Raw genomic sequence first — 24201 nt, 5'->3', positions numbered from 1 at the left:
TGATGTCTTGAATCCCTCAGAGTTATACACGAGGGTTGGAATTCTTCTTCCAAACTCCTGATAATGTAGATATTCTGACCTCTTCCCATAAACATAAATGTCCTTAATGGCATTTAGACTGATGAGTCCTTTCCAGAAGGCTTTCAGCTTACTTTGCCCAGATCCATAAGAGGAACCACTGTCTATGGCAGCTAGAGCCTTATAAAATGTATTTCTTCAAGAATAAGATTTGAAAGTTGACACCACTCCTTGATCCATGGGCTGCAGAATGGATGTTGTGTTAGGAGGCATGAAACAACACCGATCTCATTGTACATCTCCATCAGAGCTCTTGGATGACCAGGTGCATTGTCAATGAGCAGTAATATTTTGAAAGGAATCTTTTTTTCTGAGCAGTAGGTCTCAGCAGTGGCCTTAAAATATTCAGTCAGCCATGCTGTGAACAGATGTGTTATCATCCAGGCTTTGCTATTCCATTTCTGGAGCACAGGCAGAGTAGATTCAGCATAATTCTTAAGGGCCCTAGGATTTTCAGAATGGTAAATGGGCATTGGCTTCAACTGAAAGTCACCAGCTGCATTAGCCTCTAACAAGAGAGTCAGCCTGTCCTTTGAAGCTTTGAAACCAGACATTGACTTCTCCTCTCTAGCTATGAAAGTCCTAGATGGCATCTTCCAATAGAAGGCTGTTTCATCTACATTGAAAATCGGTTGTTTAGTGTAACCACCTTCATTGATGATCTTAGCTTGATCTTCTGGATAACTTGCTACAGCTCCTACATCAGCACCTTGCACTTTTATGTTATGGAGATGGCTTTTTTCCTTAAACCTCCTGAACCAACAGCTGCTAGCTTCAAACTTTTCTTCTGCAGCTTCCTCACCTCTCTCAGACTTTGCTGAATTGAAGAGAGTTAAGGCCTTGCTCTGGATTAGGCTTTGGCTTAAGGGAATGTTGTAGCTGGTTTGATCTTCTACCCAGATCACTACAACTTTCTCCATATCAGCAATAAGCCTGTTTCACCTTCTTACCATTTGTGTGTTCATTGGAATAGCAATTTTAATTTCCTTCAAGAACATTTCCTTTGCATTCACAACTTGGCTGTTTGGTGCAAGAAGCCTAACTTTTGGCCTATCTTGGCTTTGGACATCCCTTCCTCACTCAGCGTAATCAGTTCTAGCTTTTGATTTAAAGTGAGCAATATGAGACCGTTTCACTTGAAGACTTAGAGGCCGTTATAGGGTTATTAATTGGCCTAATTTCTATTTTGTTGTGTCTTAGGGAATAGGGAGGCCTGAGGAGAGAGAGAGAGAGATGGGGGAACAGCTGGAGGTGGTAGCTGCAGCAGTCAGAACACACACATTTATCAGTTAAGATTGCCGTCTTACATGGCGCAGTTTGTGGGGCCCATAATAATTACAAGAGTAACATCAAAAATCACTGATCACAGATCACCACAACAAATATAATAATAAAGAAAAAGTTTGAAATATTTTGAGAATTACCAAAATGTGACAGAGATACAAAGTGAGCAAATGCTTTTGGAAGAATGGCACCTATAGTACACAGGATTGCCACAAACCTTCAATTTATAAAAAACGCAATATCTGTGAAGTGCAGTAAAATGAGGTATATCTGCATATAGTTGAAAAACTACATTTGGGATATCAAAGCTATCACTTTGGGCTACTCACGAATCAACGTGTAAAAATCACCCCCTTCACGACCATCACCGAGGACCTAAATTTGTAGGCTTATCACAGCAGAGCAAACATAGGCTTGGAGGCTTTGCTTTCTTCATCAGCTGCCTGACTGACCTTCAAATCTGTATTACAGAATATCGGCTGCATCCAACGTCCCCAAACGAGAATACAAGCCACGGCCCATAAAAAGGAGTCCTAGTGAGCTCAATGGGGTATCCACCACCTCTTCAGCAAAGACAACAGGTGAGATGACCATTCTGTGGGTGCTGTGTGCCCTTCAGTACAGCTCTGCTGGAAGCGTTTGCTTACCGCTTATTGCTGTATTCTGTGTGATTACCTTGAGACCTCAGATTTCTCTCTTAGGTTATTTGGTGAATTCCCTTTTCCCTCTAGTAATGCCCCTTTTCCTACTTCCTTGTTTCGAGTACTTATATCAAGTAAGAATTCCATCACTTCACTTATTGCCTTCTAATGTGTCAAACCTTGGCCATAGAAACATCATGCTACATTATCCTTTATATTTACATTTTTAACACTTTCCAAATATTTTACTAATTTTAAAAAAGTTTGAATTAGCATATGTTGAGCACCTGCTATATAGCAGGCACTGCCTTAAGTGCTGCATCATTATTTTTTAATTAGACAAATGGCACAAATATATTCCTAAATAAAACGGTCAAACTGAGAAAAATAAAATTCAAGCGGTATAAATCATGCTCTAGTTTCCTATGATCACCCACTCCATCCCAAGCCCCTCTCTAAGAGTAGCCATTGTTAAAAATTTGGTATGAACACTGTCATATCTATTTATGTGCATAGATAGATACACGATATACACACTGTTTTAGATTTTTTGCTGTTTTTTAAATACAAGATCATACTAGATGTATTGTTCTGTGGTTAGCTTTTATAAATGTATCACTATTTCTTGGAGTTATTTCCATGTCATGCATATCGATCTATCCCACTATTTTAAAATAATTTTTATTGGAGTATAGTTGATTTACAATGTTGTGTTAGTTTCAGGTGTATAGCAGAGTGATTCAGTTATACATATATATACATTCACTGTTTTTTAGATTCTTTTCCCATATAGGTCATTACAGTGTATTGAGTAGAGTTCCCTGTGCTATACAGTAGGTCCTTGTTAGTTATCTGTTTTATATATAGTAGTGTGTATATGTCAATCCCAATCTCCCATTTTATCCCTCCCCTACCTTCTTCCCACTGGTAACCATAAGTTTGTTTTCTACATCTGTGACTCTATTTCTATTCTGTAAAAAGTTCATTTGTACCATTTTTTTTAGGTTCCACATATACGTGATATCATATGATACTTGTCTTTGTCTGACTTACTTCACTCAGTATGACAATCTCTAGGTCCATCCATATTGCTGCAAATGACATTATTTCATTCTTTTTCATGGCTGACTAATATTCCATTGTATATATGTTAGCCCACTAGTTTTTAATGGCTTCATAGTTTTCCATTATATATACCATTTCCCCATTAATGGACATTAAGGTTGTTTCCAGTTATTTGCTAAAAAGAATGTCCTTTATCTGCCTCCACATGCTGATGGGCAAGTCTTTCTTGGAAATGAAATTACTGAGTTAGAGTGAATGCATTTAAGTGATCATAGATATTGCCAAATTACCTGCTAAAACGGGTACCCTACCATGAATGGAGCAATACATGCTTCCCCATACCTGTGTCATTAGACTTCAATTGTTACCAAGCATTAATGGATAAACAATGATTCTTGGTTCTGTGCACAACTGTTAATTTGAGATTCCATGTTAGTTTGCCTATAGTGCTATTACTGCTGCCTATTTTCCATAGTTTTGAGGGATTAGGGATGCTCCGCTGGGTGAGGTGCACTGGTTTCTAGTTGTCTGGCTGGTTACATTCCTCATGGCACTGTTTCAGGTCCCTGCACTCGATACTCCTTCCTGGAGGCAGACGCCTGGGCTCCCAGGTACTTGGTACAAAGCCAGGATGGGAGGACTTACCAAGCTGCTCTTTCCCCAGAATGCCAACCAGTCATCCAGCTCCCAATACCGCTTACTCTGAGTTTTGGGCATCCTCCAAATCCACTTTTGTTGCATCTCTCTTTGGGAACCATTTTGAGCTTCATTTCCTCCATCTGCTGCTTTCCATCTTTCAGATATTCCTTATATTCCTCATAATTTATGGTCTACCAACAGTGTTCATTCTTGTTCATTCATTGTTTGGAATTAAAGACATACCTATTTTATAATCATTAGTGATTCGATACATGAAAGGAAGGCTGCGATCTTGCACTCAGTCTGCTGGATTAATGCAAACTTCAAGTCATTCAGTGTCATATGTCCCACTGGCTGCATCTCTCTGCTGTTTGTTACCCAAGATGGCTTTAGGTGCTAAATGGATATAGAGCTAGAGAACCTTGAATCACATCATGAGAAAATTATTCTTTTTTTCAATTCTCTTTTAGTCATTCTGATTTCAAGGAGATAAAGCTACAGCTTTGTGCTGGAATATTTTTATGTCCAGTTTTAACAGAGAAGATAGGCCTCAGGCTAAAAGTCTTCTGCAGGCAAAAGTACCTACCTTGAATTTAATAAAATTGTCTATTTTTCATCATAATTATGCTCACGGTTGCAGTCTCTTTATAGCATGTAGTACTGCTTTTCAATTTACATTTTGATGTAAAGTTTTATTCAAAGTTATTTGAATAAAATTGATTTCATTAAAATATTATCAAGAGGATACTCAGATACAGTTCTCTGGGAAGTTCTTTTGTATTGTATTAGGGTAACACTAGTTTCTATTTAAAAAAGAAGAGACACCCAAAGTACAATGAATGCTCAACAAAATAAGATTTTCTCACTCATGCAACAATCCAGGGAGGATATTCCAAGAGGATGGGTGGTTCTCGTCCGTGGAGTCACTCAGGAGACACAACTGATGGTAGCTCTGCCATCTTCACCATCCTGTGGCTTCCAAGTTGTGCTAGTTGTTGCCACTCCATCCAGAAGGAAGGGGAGAAAGAACAGAAGGCGAGGCTAGACATTTCCTCTTAAGCCAGGCAGGAATGACACACTCACATTCCAGGGATGAGAACTCAGATCCAATGACCACAGGTCGTGGCAAAGCAAGTTGGGAAGTGCAGTCTCTAGCTGGGCAGTCATACCTAGTTACATCGGGAAATACAAAGCAGGCACTAGTCTATAAAAATGATGGAATTCTGCTGGACAGGAATGGCAAGGACTATGTCAGTGAAAGAAGATTAGACCCTGGTTCTGCTCCCTTGGAAGGTGGCAGGAGGAATCGCTCCTGTCCTTTATCCCGTAGGTACCTAGATTTGCCTTCTCAGAAGTCCTTCATGGCTTCCATATCTTCACTTCACATCTGAAGTGGCCTTTGGAAACCTGCCTCCTGTGAGAATTGTGCGTATTACTGCTGCTTGGGGGCCTTGAGGTTCTTCAAGTTTCAATAGATGCAGATGTTTTCAGGTTAGACCCGCACTTCCTTTCACAATTCAGTGCCTCCAAAAACGGAATGGCTTCTGATCTGTATCTCCCAGGCAGTTCCATGTGCGGGTAATCACATCCACGTTTCTTTCTTAGATATAGCTCTTAAGACTGCCTTACTTCTTTCCTTTCTTGTCTAACCTTTCTTAACTTATTGAGGCTACCTTGAGGCCATCTGAAACAGCAGACTTGAGTGAGAAGCAATACTTTTAGATTAATCTTTGCTGTGGAACTAGGTGCCTTCACTGGGTTGAGAGAAGTCTCTGAGAATGATTTGGAGCACAACCTGCTTATCTTCTGTTCCTTGGGGTACAGAAGCTTTTCTAATATGCTGGGACCCAACGTCTTGATTTTTCTCTCTTCTCTTTTATCTTTGCTTGCAAACTGGGCAGTTCTTCTCCTTATAATAATTTGCTAGATGTACCAAGGATGGGAGGTAACATCCACTAACATTCTGTTTTCTCCAGTTCCTTCCTTTAGAGCTCCTGGTATGTGGTATGCTTTGAAAGTTATCATAGGCAAAAGTTTTACCATATGTTTTTCCACACCCTAACAAGGGTCACCAGCTTTCACACCGATTATATCTGTTTCTTCTTCATCACTACCTGGCCACTGAGTCAGAGCCACTAATTTTAGCTTTTATCATGACAATACCCCACTTCTGGTACCAGTTTTTGCATGGTAGTTAGGGTAATAGTAGTTACTGTCATACAGAAACTCAAGAGAGCAATGGTTCAAACAAGATAGAAATTAAGAATGGAAGTCCAGGGCTAGAGATTTCCTCTTAGGGAAATGAGCCAAAGGTGGTTCACGTCACTTCCACTGCCATCCCACTGGGGAGAGCTTAGTCACAGGACAACAACTAGCTGCAAAGGTTGCGGGGGAGGTTACCTGGAGAGCCACATCCTAACATTATATTACTGTGAAGAAGGAAAGAGAGGGTTTTGATGGCCAGCTTGCAGTTTCTAGCACGAACATCTACTACAAATATGTTGTGGAAGAAAATGTCCGACCCCACATAATTCATTTCTGTTAGAATGTGGTACCATGTACAGGCAGTACGGGAACGTACATTAGGATAATCTCAGGGTTAGCAAGCTCTTTTTGTACTGGGACAGGGAGTAAATATTGGGTTGGCCAAAAAGTTCGTTCGGGTTTTCTTACGAAAAACACGAACGAACTTTTTGGCCAGCCCAATAGTTTCCACTTCGTGGGCTATATGGTCTCTGTTGCAACTACTCAACTCTGTTCTGGTGTGAAAGCAGCCATAGGCAATATGAAAATGGATGGGCATGGCTGTGTTTCATTAAAACATTACTTGGCCCGAAGGCCGTAGTCTGCCAACCCCTGGGGTGACTCATTGGGAAATCAACTTAGCAGTATCTATCAAAATTAAGAAAAATGTTTATATACTCTCAGTGCCTTCATTCCTGGAAATGTATCCTAAAGAAATAATTTGAGCAAAAGCATATTCCTCTATCTATTACAGCACTATATAGAGGAAGAAAAAGTTATGTGGGAACAGCCTAATGACCAATATTTATTTATATATATTTGTCAATAGTAGGATAATGGTTAAGTAGGCAGTGGTATATCAAATGGGGTAGTACGCAGCTATTCAAACTTACTAACATGGAAATTATGTAGCAGCATAAAAATGTTTATGGTTTGATATTAAGTTGAAAAGAAAGACACAGAGTTATAAGTGTTCTATGATTACAACTTTGTAAATCAATATCTGCATGTAGACCAGGCTAAATGGTAGGATTATGGGCAATATTTTCCTGTTTTCAAGATATTCTCTAAATTGTATTTCAGTAAGAATATTTGAGTAAACAGAAATGTATTTCATAATGAGAAAATTGATGGCTTTTGAAGAATAGGTGTACTTCCTTCTTTAAAGAAAATTGTGTACCCCATTATATTCTCTATTCTCCCTGCCCCCAGGAAGCTCAATGCCAGATGTGAAGTTCAAGCACAGCAGTCATTAAAATGACCACAGCTAGTGCATGTGCTCCTCCTCCCCTTTGTCGAGGGCGACCATGCATCCTAGTCTGCTTGGGACAGTCCCAGTGTATGTCTGTTGCTCTAGTATCATTTTTAATAGTCCCCTCCCACCTTTACTCACGGGTTCTCGTGTTTGGATGAAAATATGTTGTTTCCCTACTTTAGATGGCTTTACTTTTCTATTTCTGGTTTGTAAAACCTCTGTTCTGAATACATATGTCATTGTAATCCATTTCAAAATTTCTGTTTAGAAAGAAGCTGAATATAAACAAACTAACTAAAAACTTTGAAAATGAGTCCCAACTCCAGCCCACCTCCCTCCCTGTATTATATCTGAATGAAGCAGAATCAGCAGACCCCAGGACCCCAGGACTCAATCCCTACCCCACCTTCTCTGCCCTTACAGCCTGCATCCAAACAGGGGGGTAGTTCTTAGAGATGAGGCCTCCAGTCAAGCTCCCAAGATACCATGCTCTCATTTGCTATGAGAGAGAACTCAGTTTTCCTTTGATGAAGGTGTTTTCATCTACCTATACTAAATTTGACCTCGCAGACTGGCATAAAATAAAAATGAAAAAGTCTTTTAATTAAAGTAACATTTAAGGGCATAAGGACATAGCACTTGAGTACCAAAAATAAGCCAGGTATTATTATTTGATGCTTTATATACATAACTCATTTCATCCTCGTAACAATATTGTGAGGAAGTGATAAAAAATAAAGCAGTAATAAATAATAATTTAACAATATAGCAGTTACACGTATTGAGTCCTTACTAGGGGTCAGGTCATGTATTAAATACTTCAGACACATTTCTAGTACCATTATTATGCCCATTTTACAGATGAGTAAGTGGAGGCTCAGAGAGGTTAAGTGAGATTTCCCTGAGGTCACAGAGTCTGGGCACTTCACCTTATAGATTTTTTATTTTATATATTTAAGAAAGAATACTGGGGAATGTTAGTGAATGTTCAAGAGCATTGGGAATGATTTCTTTCCAAGATTCTTGATCAGAGGGAATCGGGCCAGCAAGTGGTTGCAAAGGGAGTCTGTTGTATGCATCTGACTTGGAAGAAGAAAACACTGATAGGACAGTGAGTTCCTTGGCTTCCTCATCCAGACTGTGCGTGTCAGTGCTTATGTCCCCTCCTTCTTGGCCAGTAGCTCAGTCCCTAGGCAGATTAAGTTGTTAGAAGGGTGATGGTCAGCCAGAGATCACAGATGTGCCAAAGATGGCTTTTAAGAAGGCTCAGTGTCCACAACTGGATTCTCCATTGCGGCAAACTCCATGACATGCCTCTGCCTTTTCTAGGCTGCCTCTAGAAAGTTCCCTTGGTGGTAGCGTTCGTCCCCATTTCCAGCAGCGGGCTTCGTTGATTTGTGGGGAGAATTTGCAAGTGTGAAGAGATATTGTACTGTTTGTTTCTAAGGCACAGTTTCAGAAGAAAATGGCATTTTTATAGCCTGCATTAATGGGAAATTACCTTCCATTAGCATTCTGAATGATTTGCACATAGTGTTTATAAAGTGAAGGAAAAATGTCAAGCATTTCACTAACAATTTAAAGCAAAGCTCACAGGACTCTGCCAGAAGTGAATTCCAAGAACATTTTCTTCATCATTTCTTCTTTCTAAAGAAGAAAAAAAAGGGAGATGAAAGGACATAGATCAATTAGGCAGAATCCATTTTGGGACTGAGATGGAATCTTTGATAATATCATTTCTAGGTACTTAGGAGAATGAATAAAGTGAGCCAGAAATGGAGAAGGGGCCGGGGGGTGGTGGAAATCACATCTTGAAATGATGGATTGCAGACAAAAATCCAAGTTTAGGCCCTGGCTAGGAGAAACCACCGCCTGTCCAAGCCCCTGAGTGTGGGGTCATGACGGCTCAGCAGCGTGTGCTGCCTCTGTGTCCCCAAAGAGAAAGGGAGGCCAAGAAAAGTCTTCGTGCTAAAATGCGTGCCTGGGTCATTCCCAGAAAACCCTTGGTTTTGAGGAAAATAGTATAGGAGCTTGTGACCTATGCTCAAGTATCTTCCCTACCCTGGGTAAGTTATCACTTGCTGAATTCTAAATGTAAAGACTAGAAGACAGAGTATCTTTTACATTTTTTTAATCAACTCATTTCTTTGTGAAGTTTTTCATTTTCACTGCTGTTCTTAAAGAGGGCACCGCTTTATATAATCACAACTGAGGATTGATATGGACCAAACTGAGATGGACGTTAAGAATGTGGAAGGCTGAGATGAGTGAACAAATGTGGTTTCCAAATGTGTGCTACAGGCATGTCAGAGCGAGGCAAAATAAATCTCTCAAATGGCTTATATTAAGACATTCTAACTCCCTGTAGGTACAAAGAGACTTTTATAAATTCCTTCACACTTCTAAGGGGGCTTGGATATAATGTTTAGGGCCTAAGTCGTTCCCCTCATCAGAGTGAAATCTCTAGGATTACATTAGAAAATAAACATTTATTCGAAAGTAAAGTGTGAAGTGTGAAACTTAAAGAAGATGAGCACTCTGCAAATAGAAATAGATGTATTTTTAACCTAAATTTCCAAAGAGGAAATTAAAATTTCACACAGCAGTGACAATGGTGATTGCTCAGTCAGCAGCTTATTTTTCATTTTTTGTCTTCTGTTCTTTCCAATTTTTTCTTGGTTTTTTTTTCCCCTGCCACCAGCCCTCCCCCAATATCCATTTCTGTATATTATCAGTAGTGGTTCAGAGTCAGAGTTATAGACAAAGAGAAATAAGCAAAAAACAGGAGTCCCATGTTGGAATTCAGACTCTGGCACTTATTCGCTGTGTGACTTTGGGAAGAGTTTCTTAACATCTCTGGACTGATTTCTACTAAATGAAGTGATTGGACTTAATACATTCCAAGTTTCTTTGCCAGCTCTAAATTCTGTGGCTGCAATATTTATCTTTTCTGAGTACTCAGCATTCTTAAAAATTTGAAAAGTGCAGATTGAACATTTTTATATTTTCTCTATTTTAAAAAATATTATTAAAAATTAAAATGTGAACTATGATTATTATTGTTGATCAGTAGCCATTGATGTGTGAAAGGGGAAGAGTCCTTGTTTTATTTTTCATCTCAAGGAAGCTTTAGAGAGAAAGGTTTTCTTGCTGCAGGGAATGGTTTCGTGTAACTCTTCTAAATAGTCTGTAAAAAGAGTTTTTGAAAAGCCTGTAGGACATAATTTCTAACTTAGTTGTAGGAATTTTAATACTTCTTGGATGAAATGGTTATATTGTCTCAAATGCGTATTTTAAAATCTCAGTATATATTCTACAATGGTATGCTTGGTCTTTAAGCTAAAATTTAAAATACCATTATCTAAATAGTAATATATGTACTTACGTTTTAAAAAATAGCCAGTAGAAGTCAGTTTCCAGGGATTACAAACAGGGCAGCCATGCACCACAACTCCAGAGGTCTTTTCGTTTGAATCCTGGACTTGTTTGTGATACCTCCTGGACTTGTCGAGTGGGTGTGGCCTCAGGTGCAAACCCTAATGCCAGATCATGGGAATGAGAGACATAGGAAAGTGTAAGAAAACAGTGCCAGGCCAGTGAAAGATGTCTGACAACAGACCTCCAAGTCAGGAGCACCACAGGCAGAGGAGTCTGTAGCCACCTGGAGAACACTTGCCCTGTCCAAATAGCAGCTGCTTGTTGCCTGAGAATGTGGACCTAGGATAGCCAGCCTTTATGATTTTCCAAGAGAAGCCAGAAATCATATATTTATGTGCAATCTCCTTATTTTTAAAATATTGTCAGCTAATCCACACTGTACAAAGAAAGCAAGGAGCAGGCCAACCAAAACACCATCTGCAAGCTGATCCCCATGCCAGTGGCCAGGAAGCCACCTCTGATTAAGGCTGTCATTTGTCTTCCCTTTTTCCTTAGTTCAGAGTGGCAAAGGCAACCCACAAGCACTGGACCTGGCTGTAGTTGAGGAGTCACCTCCCAGGAAACTTTGTTAAGTAAATGGGCCGTGGCTTCTGAGAAATCTGCAAAAGTCATCTCCGTACACAAGGGAAAGCTTTGTAAGGGGGGTGGGCACAAACTTTACTAGTTAAACCCATCTCATATAACCTGTGTAAGTGGTGGAGGATTGGTATTAAGGTAAAAACAAATTACACATGCTTATTTTTATAGATTGTAATGATTAAGCTTGAGTTCCATTGACAAGTCATTTTCATAAATCACATCTTCTATGGATAAATACAGAGTTCTTATTTCTAGAAAGGTAGTTCATAGAGTTTTACTAGACTTTACTTACTAGTTTATTACTTAACTGTCTTAGCTTGAGCTGCTATAATGAATACTAGACTGAGGGGCTTAAAACAACAAACATTTATTTCTCACAGTTTTGAAGTCTGGGAAGTTCAAGATCAAGGTGCCGGCAGATTCGGTGTCCGGTGAGGGCCCTCTTCCTGGTTTGCAGATGGCGGTCTTCTCGTTGTGTCTGTACACAGGGTGGCACTAACCCCATTCATGAGGGCTCCACCCTCATGACCTTGTCACCTCCCAAAGTACCCACCTCCAAATACCACCACTTTGGGGATTAGGACTTCAACATCTGAATATTGAGGGGACACAAGCATTCAGTCCAGAGCATTAACCATAGATTAATACTTAAAATTTTCAGGTAAGGAAATCAGGGCCCAGAGGTGACCTAACCCAGAGCTAGAACCCAGGGATCTGAAGTTTCTGTCCCATATGTTCTTCCCAAATGGACAAAAATAGTACTTACAGATGTTGAACAAAATGGGTTTTGTGCTATTTATCAGAGTTATATACCAATTCTTTGTCTGAGTCAGCTCAAGGAAAAGTGTTAGGTTCAAAAAAATTTTTGCTACAAGAGCTTGAGATTGTAGATCGGAAAAAAAAAATGACACCTTTTGAAGGGAACTTGAACCAGATATGCTCGTTCTAATTCAAGAGAGATGGTGTCTAATATGTTCGGCGTGGTGCCTGGCCCAGAGTGCACACTCGGTGTTTGAGAATGAGTGTGAACCAGAAATAGACTCGAAAGTTCCAAGTTAGTGTTTTTGCCCCAACACGTTAAGAGATGAACTCTCTACTTAGATGGTACAGGTATAGTAAGTCTCAGGGTGACTGCCGATTCCACCTGTTTTCAGGTACCTTCCTCTCTGTTCCTTAACTGCCCCTGGGTAGCAGAAGTCATGGAAATACCTCTGCATTCCAGATTTGAGACCAGGAAGTGAGCAGAAAACAAGCTCACCCAGCCAAGATAGGTGTCACCTGCCTTACTGTTAAGTGGGCTTTGGAGTCAGAGGAAGGGCCAAATCCCAGCTCTCACCTCTGGGTCAAAATTCTGTCATCAGAAGAACAGGAAGTATCACCCCAACTGCATAGGGTTATTCTAAGGATTAAATTAGATCACATAAATAAGAGGTGCTGGGCATGCGCGGTACTTGCTACAGAGCAAGAGCCCACGACACAGCAGCTGTTGATGTTACATAATTGGTTATCTGATTTCCCAGCCTACAGCAGACTGGAAGCAGCAGATTAGAAAGGCCTGGGGGACTGCTTTCGGAAGGCCCACTGTCGGCAGGAAAAAGTGACAGGTCGCAGCCTGACTACAAGGGAGGCAAGAGAAAAACTATAAAAAGCAGGAACAAAAACCCAAAAGGCACAGCCGTCTGGGGCATTTACTAAAAGACAAAGAGCCCTCCTCAGGTCAGTAGCTTCCGTAGACTCCATACCTTGTACCCTGATAGGCACTCATGCGGACAGCAGTTGTGTGAATTTTCCTTCTCTCTCCAGCCCCTTCCCCACCCCAACCCAAAAAATAGGAGTGGGGGTTGTAGCTTGCCTTTCAGTTGGGATGCTCTGACCAAATGCTTCCAGGTAATGAAATCCACAAAGTCAGGGCCAGCAGAGAAGAAGAGAGTACAGTGGGCTCCTTTGGTGATCTGGAAATTAGCCAAGTTCAAGTACAGCAAAAGAGCTGTGATTTTTAGTGCTACGGAGAGAAGGATGTCCCCTGCCCCACGGACCACTCCTACCTCCACCTTTATCTCCTTCAAAGTCAGGATGAGAAACACAGCCTTGGAGAACAGGCTCCCAGGTCCTGGCACATGGCAGAGAGAGAGAGGGAGGGAGCACAGGAGATGGCCGGGCTGCAGAAACGCCAGCCTTAGCTGATGCCACCACCACTCTAGTGTCTCGTCCACCACCTGGAGTAGACACCTATTTTTGTTTGGTTATTATTATTATTATTATTATTTTGATTGAAGCCTGAGTTGCTCACTTTGAAGCAGCACAGAGAATAAGTACCTGAAGGACATCCCTCAAGTGATTGGCAGGGCGTGCTGGGCTGTGGGCAGTCCTTCCAGGATCAGAGAAGGATTTAGGTGGAGGATGCTGCTAAAGAGCATTCCTCACACATCCCCCAAAAATGTTGTCTTTATTTATAGATTATATGGATCTAATACTGAACTATATTGTTATATACATCAAAAAGACACACACACACACAGAATTAAACAAGATGAAGAACTTAGTCACACTCCACACAGACATAACGTTGAGTGAAACAAATGAGACACCAGAGTGCATACTGTATGATTCCATTAACATAAAACTCAAAAAACAGACATAACTAATGTATAGCATTAGGAGTCAGGCTAGTGATTACCTTTGGGGGAGTACTGATTGGAGGAAAGAACATGACTGAGCTCTAAGATGCTACTAAAGTGTTATTTCTTTTTTTATTTTTTTTTGCGGTACGCGGGCCTCTCACTGCTGTGGCCTCTCCCATTGCGGAGCACAGGCTCCAGACGCGCAGGCTTAGCAGCCATGGCTCACGGGCCTAGCCGCTCCACGGCATGTGGGATCTTCCCGGACCGGGGCATGAACCCGTGTCCCCTGCATCAGCAGGCGGACTCTAAACTACTGCGCCACCAGGGAAGCCCTAAAGTGTTATTTCTTGATCTTGATGCTAGCTGCACAGATGTTTCAGTTTGTGAAAATTCATTAAACTATACACTTATGATATGTGCACTTATCTGTATATATTATACCTCATTAAAAAAGATTTTAAACAATATTTTTCTCAAAAAAAAATAAATAAAGAGCATCCCAAGGCACGGGAACTCCCGGAGCCTGCCCAGCTGAGGACCCACAGGCTCTTTCCAACCTAGGTGATGGACCATCCCCTTGGCTGGGGTTGGCTCAGAAACTGAGTGGGCATAAACTCACCAGCCAACAATTTTCAGAGTGGATGCATGAAGTGGCAATCAAGAACACAGACTCTGGACCTAGATGGAGGTCAGATATCAGCCCTGCTGCTTAATTGCTTTGAACCTAGGTTTCTCCATCCATCAAATTGGGGGAAATAATGGTACCTCATCAAAGGGTTTCTCTGAGAATTAAATCTGCTAACAGGCACTTAGAATATTGCCCTGGCACATGGTGTTCACTGAAAAACGGAGGGTTAGTATTTCATCCCTATAACTGACTGGGACTGCAGAATTCACTGTGGGGCTATCGCTACCAGAATAAAGTGTGCCCAGCAATTCTGTACACGTGAGTAGCCCTTGGCAGCAGGGACTTTGGGAAACAAAAGGCGGGGTTGGGGGAAGGGCATCCAAAGAATTTTCCTGCTGTTAAAACAAGAGGGGGCCCAATATTGTTAGAAGCCGGTCCACATTATTGCCAAGAGGGAATTGAAATTTCTTTTAGGGTTTCCTGACCTATTGTGTGTTGCTGATGTAGTACTGACTGACCGGCCACCTTACAATTCTTGTGGTAAGGTCTCTTTTTTTTTTTTCTTCCCCCAAATGGGGTGGAACAGAGCTTGAATAATAAATATTTAACAGGGACACTCCTTTTTCGCTGTTAAAATAATCTTTGTTTTAGTGCCTTAACAAGGAAGACTGGGTTGGGGTTTCGGCTGCCAGGAGCTCACGTGCACAAATTCTCAGCAGTTTCAGGTGCCAACTTCCAAGCACGAGAAAGCATAGAGATGGAGGTGGTGGAGCAAGACCCAAGGGGAAGGGGGAGTGGGTGTTCAACAAAGATGGGGTGCTGGGTAGGACCCCTCCTTTATTACAGGAAGATCTGGGCAGAGGTGCGGCTTCTGATCCAGGGAAGCTGGGCACTCAGGCACCTCGCCCACGTTTGTGCCTAGTCCAGTTTGAAAAGGTCCCACTGAGGACATGTCACCTTTTCTGCCTGCACTTTTGGGTTCCATCCGTGGTGACACTGACTTGTCTTTTGTGGAGAGGGAAAATTCACACACCATCATGCAAATGGGCACGAACTTTCTTTCTTTTTAACTGAACTTGCTTACGAGCCTCCGTTTAGACTGATGGCGGAAACAACTTAATCTTTTTTCCATTTCTACTGTTGGCCAAAAAAAAAAAAAAAAAATTTAATCTTTTTTCCATTTCTTCTAATGGTGGAAAAAAATGGAATCTTGCCATTTCAAGGTAATGCAGTCTCTTCCAATAGAAAGTGCAGACTATCCATTTATTGCTTTGTCAATTCAGGATTTAAATCTAGTCATTTGGTTGAAATTTCCTGCAAGGACTATTGGATTTCCTCCAAGGTTCTCTCCTACCTCCTTCTGTACCCCGAGGTGTTGCCTGGGTGCAGGGGGAGTTTAGGCAACATCACAGTGGCAGGTGGGGAAGCGTGTCGGGGTCTTAACTGCTTCCACAGCTGAGATAACTTGTCACTCCAGGTCCAGGCCTGGGTCCGGGGCCTGAGTCTCTGCCTCTGGGTTGCTGGATCTCTGCATTCGGAGCCTGTGTACCCACCCCCAGGCCATCTCTGGTCCAGCTGCCCCTGCAGCACTTCCTCACTTCCTGCCGGGACTTGACACATGTTCACAGTTCGTGGGGAGCCAAGGGTGGCCCCCTCAGACGCCCTCTCTCTTTAATTATACCACCCACCATTTCCACTGTGCTCAGTGCCCCCAAGTCTAGAGCACTTTGGGGGCCTGCCTTCCCCCACGGTTCCAGTGGGAAGTGGGGCTAAGACCCCCCCACCCAGGGTGGAATCCAGGGAGCAGTTCAGCCTTCTTCCCTGCCCTCTTCTCTCACCAGGCCTCCTCCCTGACTCCAGAAAGAGCTCCTATCTCTTCTCTGGGTGGCAGGAAACAGCCCTTCCCTCCCCACAGCTTGTAATACAAACCTCTATGCTCTGGAGTTCTTCAAGCTCTGCTTTCTTGGAAGCAGAAGTCTCCCCGCCCCCGCGCTTCTCAAATCTCATAAAAGCCTACCTGGCTCTGGCATGAAAGCCTGAAAGCCTTGGCGTTCAGACCATTTCACAACTGAAATGGCATTATTTTGGAATTTACCAGCTAAACATTGATTGCTCGTGTGCAGGTTCCACCTTCTCCCTAAAGTAAGGGCAGCCATGGCTACTTGAGTTGAGGGCCCCAGATGGCAAAAACGACCCAGCATGACAAATGCATTGGACGATATTGCAGAATATTGTCCTGCTGAGGGTGTAGTTCAGGACAGCCAGACCAAACTCTGGTGGGTGTGGATCTGCCTGGTGGGTGCCCGCACTGTTGAGAACTGTGTTCAGTGGGTGGAGGGGACGCAGCGCAGAGATGAGGGAGAGCCCGGTGCTTGTGTCTTATTACCTGAGTCAGGGAACTCTTGCCCAGGGGCTTTCCACTCAAGGATCTCAGGAGAGATGCCATGTTTTGGGTTCATTTGCTGATGGAGTGTGATGTGAGTGCTTGGTCACTTCCCAGCTCTTAGGAAATCAAAGTGGGCAGTGTGGCAATGGTTCCTTGCCTGGAATAAATGAAGTGAGAAGTGAGTGATGTGTCTTACCCCCGATCTGTTCAGTGCATGTGTGCAGGGGTTGCACACGTATGCACACATAGGTGGCGGTTGGGATAAGTGCATGCCTGCCATTTAGTGTTTATTTTAGTCATTGTAGGTAGCTTACAAAGTAAATGGGAGGGGAAAAAATACACACACACACACACACACACACACACAATTAGCCCTGTAGTCAGTGTGATAGCCTGTGAAATTTCTTGGCAACCGTTAGCAGTGGCAAAGATCACATAGGAGGTGACATCAGGAGGGTAGGTCATGGGCTTGGGTCTGGAGCCCTGGTGTCTCTTTCTGCCTTTGCCATTAGCTCTGGGGCCAGGCTGCTGTGACCTCTTCTTCAAAAAGAGGAGGGTTCACTGAAGACCACCAAAGACCCTTCTAGCATTGACATTTTGTGTTCAAGGAAATGCTTCCTAAGACCACCATGTGCTTTGGCACTTGACTCCGTCTCTGTTAAAAACTGACAGTGGGAGAAATGATAAAAGAATACTAATCATTTTAATAGACCACATGGAAACAGTTATTCATTAATAAAATTGACTTTGACTCAGAGGCTTGAATTGCTGCAGGGTTTCAGTGCCCAGCTCCCAGCCCCCCTGCCCACCCAGATAGGAGCTGTATTTCCAAAGGAAAATGGAAAATTCTGCTTGGAAACGCATAATTCCCCAATGTTTTGAAATCATTGAAGGTTATTCTGTTCATATTCAAGATCATGAACTGGGCCCCCTATTTAAATCCTTCTACTTCCCAATTACCATCATTATGACAAGAGGAATATACAGACTTGGGGTGGGATGGGGGCGTCTGTCATGGAAGGAGCCATCTACATGCCAGAAACATCAGGTAGATTCTAGAGATAATAGTGCAGGGGGCCCAGATTTTAAAATGCTGACCTGCCTGGAAGCACCACCTGGGATGGAGCTTCCCACCTGCAGAGGAAGAAGAACCTCCCCCCACCCGGCCGACCCGCCACCACGCTCTTCCCTTTCCCCACAAGCTCCTTAACACTCCCGGGCTCTGGTCAAAGGAAGTGGAGGGAAAGAGGGCCATGAGTCTGGTGGTTCGCAACTTCCTTTGGAAATTGGAAACACCTGAGAAATTTTTTTAACTTTCCCCCTTGTCTGGGTCCCATTGCCAGAGTTACTGATTTAATTGGTCTGGGGTCAGCCTGGGCAGTGGGCGTTTTAATGTGCCGCCAGGTTGAGAACCACTGCAGCAGGAAGGCAGTAGGTGGGAAACACTCCTTATGCCAGCGGGGGGTTGGCTCTCACTCCCACGTGGGGTGGACAGTGTGCGCAGAAGTTTAGCAGTGGGGTGGCACCGAGGGAGGACTGCCCCCAGAGAAAGGGGTGCTGCACGATGAATTTGCTGCCACCTCCCGGCCCCTCCCCAGGACAAAGGGGCTTCTCATTTGACCAACCCAAATCTATCTTCTCTCTTTACTTGGATGGAAAAGACTTGATGAGGAAGGAACACAATCTCTAGCAGAACTTGTTTCAACTCTCAGTTGAAGTCTGGACAGGGAGAGAAATAAGAATGTTTCATAATAATAGAAAAAGGAAATAGAAATGGAAAACATAGGATGGCAGAGGTCACACGTGTGCAGATATTTCAATCATGGGAAAGGATTAAGCCCTCTTCTTAAAGGCCAAAACCCGTGAAACTGGCCTGGTCTGGCTCTGGGGTGCTGCCTTCCCTGCTTTGCAGACCTCACTCTGCTCGGGTGATGTAAAGAGGAACAAGTGTCTGCTATTGTGGTGTGCAGGCTTCCCTGGTCTCCTCCTGGATGGCCTGTTCCGTCCACTGGTGGTGGCCTCTGTCCATGTGGTGGCCTCATGTGGATGCAGTGTGTGGTTTTCCTGGGGTGGGGTTCAGCTTCCTTCTACCTCCATCTTGACTGGGACAATCAGGTCTCCCTCTGAACTCACTGGTGGTCCTTGCTCTCCACCCCCTCTGCGAGGGGCATCACCTCACTTGGCCAGGGCAGCCCCTCAGCTCCTGCCCATGCTCTCACCTTTGGCTCCTCTGCATGGAACCATGGGAACCACTGGGACCACATGTCCCCTTTAGGATCTGTAGGGAACTGGACTGGGGTGACCATATGTCCTTCCCAGACACACTAAGCCACTATCATAAGCTATCCTAGAAAGCCTTCTGTCTTCAGAAATCCATAGGCCTAGATAATTAGGGGCATTTTAAAAATCAAGTCTTCAAGTTTGAATATTTTAGAGAATAGAGAAAAGAGTTTAATTTATTTTATAAATGCACTTATACCAAAACATGACCAGAATATAAAAAGGAAGTAATTTCATTTTAAAATACAGAGGTAAAAATCTAAAATAGTAACAAACCCAGCCTAGACATAGGATAAATGTACAACACATAAACAAGTGTGGTTTCCTCGAGGCATGCAATGATCATTCATTTAAAAATAATCTTGTAACATTAATCTTATTTTTTTTTTTTTTTTTTTTTTTTTTTTTTTTTTTTTTGCGGTACGCGGGCCTCTCACTGTTGTGGCCTCTCCCGTTGCGGAGCACAGGCTCTGGATGCGCAGGCTCAGCGGCCATGGCTCACGGGCCCAGCCGCTCCGCGGCATATGGGATCCTCCCAGACCGGGGCACGAACCCGTATCCCCTGCATCAGCAGGCGGACTCTCAACCACTGCGCCACCAGGGAGGCCCCATTAATCTTATTATTACTCAAAAAATATGATCCAGTTAAAGTCAAGATGAGGGTAACTCAATACATTGATACTAAAATTTACCTGGTTGAATGATTTTGTGGGAATAGGAAATTTTTAAATATAGGCATACCTTGTTTTATTGCACTTTGCAGATATTGCATTCTTTACAAATTGAAGGTTTGTGGCAACCCTGTATCGAGCAAGTCTATGGGCACCATTTTTCCAACAGTGTCTGCTCACTTTGTGTTTCTGGGTTACATTTGGGTAATTATCACAATAATTCAAACTTTGTCATTATTATTGTATTTGTTGTGGTGATGTGTGATGTGTGATCTTTGATGTTATTATTGTAATTGTTTTGGGGGGGGACACAAATTGTGCCCATGTAAGGTGATGAACTTGAAAAACGTCTGTGTTCTGACTGCTCCACCAACCTGCCACTCCTCCATCTCTCTCCCTCTCCTCACCCTCCCTATTCTCCAAGACACAACAATATTGAAGTTAGGCCAATTAATAACCCTACAATCGCCTCTGAGTGTTCAAGTGAAAGGAAGGGTCGCATGTCTTATTTTAAATCAAAAGCCAGAATTGCTTAAGCTTAGTGAGGAAGGCATGTTGAAAGCCAGGACAGGTGAAAATCTAGGCGTCTTGCACCAAACAGGAGCCAAGATGTGAATGCAAAGGAAAAGTTCTTGAAGGAAATTAAAAGTGCTACTCCAGTGAACACACAAATGATAAGAAAGTGAAACAGCTTTATTGCTGATATGGAGAAAGTTTCAGTGATCTGGAGAGAAGATCAAACCAGCCACAACATTCCCTTAAGCCAAAGCCTAATCCAGATCAAGGTCCTAACTCCTTTCAATTCTGTGAAGGCTGAGGTGAGAAAGCTGCAGAAGAAAAGTCTGAAGCTAGCAGAAGTTGTTCATGTGGTTTAAGGAAAGAAGCTGCCTCCGTGATGTAAAAGTGCAAGGGGAAGCAGCAAGTGCTGATGTAGAAGCTGCAGCAGGTTATCCAGAAGATCAAGCTAAGATCATTAATGAAGGTGGTTACACTAAACAACAGATCTTCAATGTAGATGAAATGGCCTTCTATTGGAAGGTGCCATCTCGGACTTTCATAGCTAGAGAGGAGAAGTCAATGCCTGGCTTCAAAGGACAGGTTGACTCTACTACTGGTAGGGGCTAATGCTGCTGGTGACTTTCAGTTGAAGCCAGAGCTCACTTACCATTCTGAAAATCTTAAATCCCTTCAGAATTATACTAAATCTACTCTGCCTGTGCTCTAGAAATGGAACAGCAAAGCCTGGATGACAGCACATCTGTTTACAACATGGTTGACTGAATATTTTAAGCCCACTGTTGAGACCTACTGCTCAGAATAAATGATTCCTTTCAAAATATTACTGTTCATTGACAATGCACCCAGTCACCCAAGAGCTCTAATGGAGATGTACAATGAGATCAGTGTTGTTTTCATGCCTGCTAACACAACATCCATTCTGCAGCTCATGGATCAAGGAGTAATTTCAACTTTCAAGTCTTATTATTTAAGAACACATTTTGTAAGACTATGGCTGCCACAGATAGTGATTCCTCTGATGGATCTGGGCAAAGTAAATTGAAAACCTTCTGAGAGGGATTCATCATTCTATGGCATTCTAGATGCCATTAAGAACATTCATGATTCATGGGAAGAGGTCAAAATATCAACATTATCAGAAGAAGTTGATTCCAGCTCTCACGGATGACTTTGAGGGGTTCAAGACTTCAGAGGAGGAAGTAATTGCAGATGTGGTGGAAATAGCAAGAGAACTAGAATTAGAAGTGGAGCCTGAAGATGTGACTGAATTACTGCAATCTCATGATAAAGCTTTAACAGATGAGGAGTTGCTTCTTATGGATGAGCAAAGAAAGTGGTTTCTGATTTCTTGAGATGGAATCTACTCCTGATGAAGATGCTGCGAAGGCTGTTGAAATGACAATAAAAGATTTAGAATATTATAAAACTTAGTTCATAAAGCAGAAGCAGAGTTTGAGAGGATTGACTCCAATTTTGACAGAAGTCCTACTGTGGGTAAAATGCTATCCAATAGCATTGCCTGCTACAGAGAAAACATTTGTGAAAGGAAGAGTCAACTGATGCAGCAAACTTCACTGTTGTCTTATTTTAAGAAGTTGTCACAGCCTCCCAGCCTTCAGCAGCCACCACCCTAACCAGTCAGCAGCCACCAACATCGAGGCAAGACCCTCCACCAGCAAAAAGATTAGGACTCACTGAAGGCTCAGATGATGGTTAGCATTTTTTAGCAATAAAGTATTTTTAAATTAAGGTATACACATTGTTTTTTTAGACAAAATGCTACTGCACACTTAACACACTACAGTTTAGTATAAATATAACTTTTATATGCACTGGGAAACCAAAAAGTTTGGGTGACTTGCTTTATTGAGATGTTTGCTTTATTACGGTGGTCTGGAACGAAACCTGCAATATCTCCAACATATGCCTGTAGAAGAGTAATAATGAGGAACGTGCTTTACTAATTACTAACCTTTACTTCAAAGCTACAATATTTAAAATAGTGTGCACAGTACAGTTACTGAAACAGATCAGTGGAGCAAAGTAGAAGATCCTAAAATAGATCCAAGTGCACATGATAATTAAATGTATGATATTGATAAAGATAAAAGTAGTATTTGAAATCAGTGGAGAAGAATGGGTTATTTAATAAATCGTGTTGTGATAACTGCTTAAACATTATTAAAAGCAAATAATACCTTTATTTGCAAAAATCCAAACGGGTTGAAAGAAAACATTTTCAACATTAAAAATTAATTTAAAAAAATTACTCGGATAAATTTAGTTGAATATTCATATATAATTGTAGAAGGGAAACCATGAATGAAAAGTTTCATCAGTTTGACTGCTTATGTTGTGTAAAATTTCTGCATGTATGCCAAAATAAAACAGAAACCCCCATCCCTGCCCCATCCCCAGTACACACTCCAAAAACAAAATAAAAGAAAAAAAAAGAAACAGATAATAAGCTGGGAATACTGCTTGTATCAAACATGACAGATATAAGGTTAATATTTATAGTATAAATGTGTATAATATATTAGGGGCTCCTAGTACTTTTAAGACAAAAAAGTCATAGAAAAAATACATTGATAGTAAATTTTGAAAGTCTTGGAAAAACTTATGTCTATGAACAGCCAATTTCCTTCTAGACGTTTACCATCAGGAATTAAATGTACATATTTGTAAATACACATACATTAGGATATTTTTCAAAGAGTTATCAATGAAAGCCAAGAGAAAACAAACAGGAAAATGAAAAGGAAGGGATGGAGAATGGAAGAGAGAGAAAGAAAGAGGAAGGAAGAAAGAAAGGAAAGAAGGAAGGAGGGAAGGATGGGAGGAAAGGGAAGAAAGGAAGACCTTTAAATATCCTATAATAGGAGATTGGTTAAAGAAATTATGTTATACTGATAACAGTTGACAACTGGTCAGTAATTAAATGTAACCTGGAAAGAGGTTCACAGTAATATATATAGGAATTCCTTTATGAAAAGAGCTATATGTAAATACATACACAAACATATTCATAAAGATATCTGGAAGCTTCTATGCCATAATGTTAATTTAACATTGGTTACCTCTTCATTAGTGGTTTACAGCTAACTTTTCTCAATTTTGCATGTCTTTTCTCTCTTTTTACCATGTTTAGTTTTAGTTTTGAAATTAAAAAGCAATTATTTAAAAAATGTTATTCTGAGAACTTCTGGCTTAGTACAACAATCCCAAGACTGCAGGCTGGTCTGTAGAGATTCTCCTCATCCCTCTCCAGTCTCACGCCCTGCCATGTTCCAGCTCCTGGTCACCAGCTCTAGGAAAATGTCCCTGACCACCCAGGCCTTTCCTGCTTCCTTCTTCTCTGAGCTATAGGTGATACAGTACCTCATCTTTGTTTTTTAAATGTTTCCCATGTGTTTTCCAGTGTCCAGAAAGAAACTATGAGCTCCCTGAGGGCAGGGGTTGGGCCTTGTAATTCTGCACCTCCCTTGGGCTCCAGGCAGAGCTAAGTAGCTGCTTCAAGGACAGGGGCTGGGCCTGAATTCTCTGGCTGGGAGAACTGATGAGAAAAGCCATGGGCCCAGGAGGTCATCTAGGGCAGCTGGGAGAGCTGAGGAGGGCAGAGGCCACAAGTACAGCACCTGTGAGGTGGGTTGAGCTGGCCTTGTCCTGGGAAGGAAGGTAGGGGCCTGCTGTCATGGTCTCTGCAACTCTCCACCTTTGCAATGCTCCCTGGGTGATTTGTCGTGTTAACCTGTGCTTTTTGTCTCCATGTGATGCGGACAGGTTCTCACATTCCCATGGACCAGCCCTGCTGTCGTGGTCTCTATGAGTTTGAGCCAGAAAACCAAGGAGAACTAGGATTTAAAGAAGGGG

General features: G+C 42.1%; 1 protein-coding gene across 1 annotated transcript in view; it reads left to right on the top strand.

Annotated features, from left to right (window-relative positions):
- The window catches only part of ADAMTSL3 (ADAMTS like 3), a gene marked incomplete at its 5' end in the record, with an annotated part of 559659 nt that overhangs the window by 120633 nt on the left and 414825 nt on the right, over positions 1-24201 (top strand). Inside the window, 1 exon segment of the mRNA XM_079701202.1 lies at positions 1834-1959. Within this exon segment, the coding sequence (XP_079557328.1) occupies positions 1834-1959 (126 nt within the window).

The sequence above is a fragment of the Hyperoodon ampullatus genome (genome assembly GCF_949752795.1).
Source record: "Hyperoodon ampullatus genome assembly, chromosome: 3".
NCBI classification, from domain to species: Eukaryota; Metazoa; Chordata; class Mammalia; order Artiodactyla; family Ziphiidae; genus Hyperoodon; species Hyperoodon ampullatus.
This window is presented reverse-complemented; position numbering and strand designations above follow the sequence as displayed.